The sequence below is a fragment of the Sinocyclocheilus anshuiensis genome, unplaced genomic scaffold (assembly GCF_001515605.1).
Source record: "Sinocyclocheilus anshuiensis isolate Anshui unplaced genomic scaffold, SAMN03320099.WGS_v1.1 scaffold1165, whole genome shotgun sequence".
Taxonomy (NCBI): domain Eukaryota; kingdom Metazoa; phylum Chordata; class Actinopteri; order Cypriniformes; family Cyprinidae; genus Sinocyclocheilus; species Sinocyclocheilus anshuiensis.
The window spans coordinates 281,066-287,998 of record NW_015554150.1 but is presented as its reverse complement, the minus strand read 5'-3'; the positions used below and the strand labels follow the sequence as shown (position 1 = coordinate 287,998).

Below are 6,933 nucleotides of genomic sequence, written 5' to 3'. Positions count from 1 at the left end.
CAGTATAAAATCTCAAAGACAACATACACGATGACCTGAAGGCTATGTGTGTTCATTCAAAGAAAGGTTTTCCTATGGATTAATTAGTAGAAAAGTCCATTTCTACTGAGCATTGTGCCTCTTGCTATAGAACATGAGTGATTTTCCCTACTCACATTCATCAGGTCGTAAATGGCTCTGGTCTTAGCAAAGGTGTCGGGGTTGCCATGGTAACCAGTGGCCTGTGGTCATTCGCAGACATCCTGGCGCCCAGTCTATTGGGTGAGGGGTCTGTGACGGCTTGTTAATCTAATGAATAACTGATTTGTTAAATCAAATGAAAAATTGTGTTTTTGATTGGTCCAGACGCTACATGTGTCAGCTGTTTGATCGCTCCGGGGCCTCGTGCGCACACACACACACACACACACCACATATTATAGCAATTCAAACTTGCCATCGCAGTTTGTTCATTATCAAAATAAAATACAGTCAGCCAAACATATCAATTTAAAGAGTCAGCTTGCTGCTGTTGCAACAGCTGCTGTTATGCCAAGCGAATTTTTGCGCATGTGAAGAGGATTTTTTTCCCGTCGATATGCTAACGCGCTTGAAGCCTAGTCTACATTATAATAATAGTTTAACACTGAAATACATTGCGAATATGGAAGCATTGGATTTGTGCCGAATGAGAGGTACGTGAGCCCAACGGTAGCCTACTTTCAGTCTCGCTTTGTTTTGGTTTCTTTAGCTTTATATTTTTTCGTTCTTGATCTGTTCTGCATACCGTTACATTTAAATTATTTGTTTTGGAGTGAGGGGAACTAGGCTATGATTATAGTGTTTATAATGTTTATACATTATAATATTTCACTTTGTATTATTTCTGGTATTATTATAGTGGATTAAGCAGTCGCACCAATCAACGAGAGCGATTTTGAATTTAAGAAAGCTGATTGGTCAATAATATGTTGAGGACCAATACATAATCTACAAATCATGCTCCACATACATCTACATAAACCCGCAATCGCTCTGTCTCGTATGCACGCATGCACTGTCACGATTTAATGCACTTGTTAATGCCGGATCTTTAAAAATAAATACCAGAACGCAAAAATCCAAAATCTAACATTTTCCGGAACAGGATCCGGCTCAAATTAAGCACTGCCCACAGTGCTTTGTCTCGGCCCACAATACAACGTCTCACATTAAAAACATTTTTGAAGTATTTTGATACCTTGATTTGAATGTTGAAGGCCACATTAGAGACTGCTTTATGCTTTTATAGTTTGTATGTTTAAGTTGTGTTAATGTAGTTTAAATATATTGTTAATTTATTTGTTGTTTCAACTTATTATATACCTTTTTTGGTCTCTGACATGTTGTAGATGTAAAGTTTTTTGTTTTGCAGCTTGCACGAAGCTAATCGACTGTGAAACATACTTTTTTATTTGCATCAAATATTAACAAATCAAACTGAGTGGCATGCAAATTTCATGCATTAACGGGAAGTCAGGTTTTATTAGGAATTATTCAAGTGAACAGCCAATAATCAAGCACCTAGAAATGAATTAAGAGCATTTTTTTTATTAGTTTGGTTTACAGGATATCATACAGATCAATCAGGGTGCAACCTGTTCCAATTTTTTTTAATTAAGTGAGGAATTACGTTTTTTTTTTATTATTACACATTATTTGAATGATATTTGTTATTAAAATATATGTAAATATAATTTTTTTATTTATTTTATATATTAAAAAGAATATTTAATTAAAACAATATTTAATTAAATATTAATTCGATTTTTTTTATTAGATTTTTTCCACACTTATTTACATTTAAATGACAAATCAATGGCCAAAATGCATTTTGAATCATGGGATATATCAGTGCAAACAAATATATATATATATATTTGTTTGTAAAATGGCACAGTTTTATAAATATCTGAAAGTACACTCTTAAAAAATATAAACGCTGGACTCTGTGGTCGATTCTGTGTTAAGGTAAGGCATGTTATTCGCAATTATGTGTTGTGGCTGGGTTGTTATAGGTCTGTGTGACTCTCGATGTCTTGGGTCTAACGTAACGGAGGAATTATGGTATTCTTCTGTAGCCTGACGATGATAACTTTAACCGTTGTTCATGTGAACTCAAAGACAGCCTGATGCTTTGTTTATATACTATTTGTGGGTGGCTGTTTGTTGTTTCACCTATCAATTCGTGTCGATAAAGTATAATAGGGTAAATCCTGTATAGTGATTTATCCTATATAGTGCTTTCATAAAGCAAGTAGTGCATACACTTGTAGCTGTTATGTATCTAAGTCATTCTGTTGAGGCACACCTATGTCAGGTGTGACATCAGTGGTTCAACTGTAAAGTTACGAAGCTACGAGAATACTTTTTTTGTGCAAAGAAAACAAAAATAACGACCTTATTCCACATTTTCGTGTGGCGTCATTACGCCGGATCTGGGTCAGCGCCGCCACACGCTCGCATCATGGTACTGTCTTGAACGCGTGTCCAAAGTGACGCAGTAGAGACGAATATGTGGAATAAAGTCGTTATTTTTGTTTTCTTTGCGCAAAAAAGTATTCTCGTAGTTTCGTAACTTTACAGTTGAACCACTGATGTCACACGGACTACTTTGTCGATCATCTTGGTACTTTTCTGGACCTTGAACCTGGTAGTTACCTTGCTGTCTATGGGAGGGTCAGAGAGCCCTCAGATTTCATCAAAAATATCTTAAATTGTGTTCAGAAGATGAACGAAGGTCTTACGGGTTTGGAACAACACGAGGGTGAGTAATTAATGACAGAATTTTCACTTTTGGGTGAACTAACCCTTTAAAGAGTTTAGGGTCAGTAGATTTTCTTTTAAAGAAATTCAAACATTTAATTAGTAAGGTTGCATTAAATTAATCAGAATGATCAAAAGACTGTTACATTGTCACAAAAGATTTCTATTTCAAATAATAAAAATGCTGTTCTTTTAAACTTTCTATTCATTAAAGAATCCTGGAAAAAAAATCTATCAACTATTTTCAGCATTTATAATAATAATGTTTCTTAAGTGCTAAATCAACATATTAGAATGATTTCTGAAGGATCATGTGACACTGAAGACTGGAGTAATGATGCTGAAAATTCAGCTTTACATCACAGGAATACATTACAATTTATTTTAAATAATTAATAATTCAATAATTTTTAAATATATTCAAATAGAAAACAGTTATTTTTAAAATAGACAAATTTGATTGTAAATAGTAATAAGATTTCACAATATTTGTGTTTTTTCTTTATTTTCAATCAAATAAATAGCCTTGGTGAGACATCTTTCAAAAATATTTTTAAAAATCTTGCTGACTCCAAACTTTTGAATGTTGGTTTATAGAATTATAAACTGGTTTTTAAATGTTAGAAATATTTACCATGGTTTTTGAGTCAGACCGGGAAAACCTAGAAATATGAGAGTTTTTTTTAAGGAAAATGATTTTTTTTTCATGGAAATTAGATTATGGAAGTTTTAGATTATGCTAATACATAATTCTATAGCCAATGTAATTTTTCCAGTTATGCTTAATTCTTCTAAAGTATTTCTTTGGCTAGAAATGACTAGAAAGTCATTTGTAATTTACTGATTTCTAAATTAAGTAAGAATTTCTTTATGAAATCATATTTAAAAACCACTTTAAAACGTGTTTTTTTTTTTTTTGGACTGGAAATTGGTCAGAAATTCTAGGAACCATGTAATATTATGGTATTCTTGAAAGTACATTAAAGCACCATAATAAATTAACACAATAATCATTCATGGCTTGTATTAAAATACCTTATTATTAACACCTGATAAATCACTCTACCACAGTACTGTTTTAAGGAATAATATGCATTGCTTGTCATGTTTTATTTATTTAAAAAGACTGATTTAACAAGTGTTTGTTCACCATAACATTTCCAGAAGTACCATGGTGCTACTATAATTTATTGGTCACATCTCATGGTAGTGCCTCGGTACATTTTTGTAACTAACATTGTCTCTGTTTTTTTTTTTTTCAAAAGGAACAAAGATTTCCAGGAAGTCACTCTAGAGAAGGACGGTCAAGTTCTGCTGCAGTTTGCTGCCGTCTACGGCTTCAGGAACATTCAGAACCTGGTGCAGAAGCTGAAACGCGGAAAGTCACCGTACCACTTTGTAGAAGTGATGGCATGTCCGTCAGGTCAGAAATGACACCTCTAGTCCTTAAAAACCTTTTTGTAACATTTGTACATTTTCTGCAGCTTTGTGCAACCTACCTCTCAACACATGCCATATGATGCCTCTATGTAGGGAAAAAAATGTTGCGATCAGCATCACTGAAGGACAATTTTACTCTTTTAGAATTATATTGTATAATTACATTCCTAATTATATATATATATATTTGGATAATCTTGTGATACTATTCTCTTGAGTTAAATCTGCTCTCAGACAATAATAGGATGGTGTTTCAGTGCTGTTCGGCAGCATTTTAAAATAATCGGATTCACTAACACTTCTAATTGTGTTCTACAGGATGTCTTAATGGCGGCGGTCAGCTTAAGCCTTCATCAGATCAAACTAACAAAGAGCTGCTGCAGCAGGTGGAGGAGTTGTACCGCGGTGAATGTCCCTCAGTGCCAGAGCAGGACTCACCAGTGGCTGAACTCTATCAGAGCTGGTTAGAGAGCGTGGGTGAGGAGAAAGCCAGACAGCTGCTGCACACACAGTACCACAGCGTAGAAAAAAACACCAGTGGACTCAGTATAAAGTGGTGAGGAGCCACGAGACACTGATGAACTGTTTATGTTGTTTCTTTGCCAGTGTTTATCAAACCACTGAGCACATCTCTGTGTGTGAACTGTCTTTAACATGCATTTGACACTACACCAGCTTAACACTTATAGACATGTCATTAACAAATGTGATTATGAAGTAATATTTCCTGCAAATACGCTTCTATTAGGTATCTGCTGAAGAAAGTTGGTCAAACTACATATCAAACCAGCATTTATGTATTTTATAGCAGTAGACAATTTTTCTGTCCATGAATGTTGCCTTATTTTTTCTTTCTTTCATTTATTCATTAGTCTGTTTCTTTGAAAGCGTTGAATGCAAAATATGTTACTATGTAGTATGCACTGAAAATATTTTTTTCTTGTTTTTTAAAATATCTTTTGATTTATGATAATAAAAATATGATTGCATGTTGCCAAGCATATAATCATTCCATGAATGTAATTCTATTTATTGAGAAAATAAAATATAAATATATTTTACTCAAGTTTTTTTCATATATTTGTGATTATTTACTTTTTTTTTTATTTTTTTTTTAATATAGGCATTTTGATTCAGGGCTTCTTAAAATAACAAAACAACAAAAAAAGTATTAAATAGTGAAGTATTACATTTGAAGTATTAAATTAGTCCTGATATTAATAATGTGCACGGTACATCTTTTTCATTTGTGTGACATTTAAAACTGTAATTTGATACTTTGAATTATTATAATTGTTATGCATATTTTATGTAAATCTTTTGATAATAAAACAGGACAGTTGGAAGACTTATGCTGTTATTGCAACAAGAAAATTTGTTTTTAACAATTAGTACTTAATATTGTTTTATACAAAAGCAGGTAATAAAACATCATTAATCTTAAGTGTAGTTCAATTTATGGAAAAAAAACTGCAAACAGCTGTTTATATTTACATTAAGACTTTATTCAGTTTGAACAATGTAATTATAATTAATAATATCTGTTATTTTTGATGCCAAAAAGTGCAAGTTCAACTGAAACAATAACTGGATGAGCTAAAACAAAGCGAAAAGCTGAAATCAGTATGCAATATTTTCTTCATTCAAAATCATCCAGAGACATCAAAATAAATGCAATTTATCCAAATGTAATTTTCTGATGGACATAAAAATATACCAAATAAAATTTAGCTGGAACACCTCGCTTTGTTCATAACATCTTAAAATGATTCTTTTTGATTTACAAAATAAAACACTGCACATTAAGACAAACATTTCGAAATAAAACTATAATTTAACCACATCACATTGGTTCATGGCCTGGATCTTCCCAAAAGCTGAAAATGTCAAAAAATAAAACTTACGTAACCTTACGTAAATACAATTTTGCCTACAACAGAACTAGTACATTTGTATTTTCCATAAATGCAAATCAATGGCATAAATGTATTCTTTCAACGATGAAAACATTCTAAATAATATATTGTTTTGTTTGATCTATTGCTTATATTAATGGTTTGAAAACATTGTTTTACAGGTTAACAATCCTGTATATTGCTCAATGAAGACGATACGCTGCCTTAAAGAAAAAAACATGAAAATAAACAGCTCAATACTTGTGCTTCTGCTATAAATGGAGTTTCCACATATGCTTCATGTCCTGCTATTGTTAGTGAAATGATGAGCAGATATAAAAGTAGTGGTGATGACCAGCGCAGACAAGCCCGAGAGCTCAGTTCTTCGGGACTCGAAAGCGGTCCTTCTCTTTACGGATGTTTCTCATGGCTTCAATCGGGTCACTGGTCCCAGCATGCTCTTGTACCGACTTCTCTCTGAAGTGCAAACACAAAACAATATTTATTAAAAAAAAAATAATAAATAAAAAATAAATAAAAATAAATAAATAAAAATAAAAATAAATAAATAAAAATAAAAAAAATAAATAAAAATAAATATATATATATATATATATATATATATATTACTCATGAATATTAATTTCATTACATGACACTCAAATAAAATAAAAATAAAATAAAAATGATGGGTATCAATAAATGTTGTCTTTCAAAACATTCTAGAACAAAAAACAATGTTGCTAAAATAATAAAGTTACTTAAAAAGGACTTTAAATATATTCCAATTAAATAAAAGTATATTTATTTTCCA

General features: G+C 31.9%; 1 protein-coding gene and 1 pseudogene across 1 annotated transcript in view; one reads left to right on the top strand and one right to left on the bottom strand.

Annotated features, from left to right (window-relative positions):
- The window catches only part of LOC107670660 (cytosolic Fe-S cluster assembly factor narfl-like), a 12,770-nt pseudogene extending 7,625 nt beyond the window's left edge, over positions 1 to 5,145 (top strand).
- A 1,109-nt stretch (positions 5,146 to 6,254) lies between these two features.
- The window catches only part of LOC107670680 (hydroxyacylglutathione hydrolase, mitochondrial), an 8,058-nt gene continuing 7,379 nt past the window's right edge, over positions 6,255 to 6,933 (bottom strand). Inside the window, exon 9 of the mRNA XM_016463364.1 lies at positions 6,255 to 6,596. Within this exon, the coding sequence (XP_016318850.1) occupies positions 6,497 to 6,596 (100 nt within the window). The 3' untranslated portion in view covers positions 6,255 to 6,496. The remainder of the gene's footprint in view (positions 6,597 to 6,933) is intronic.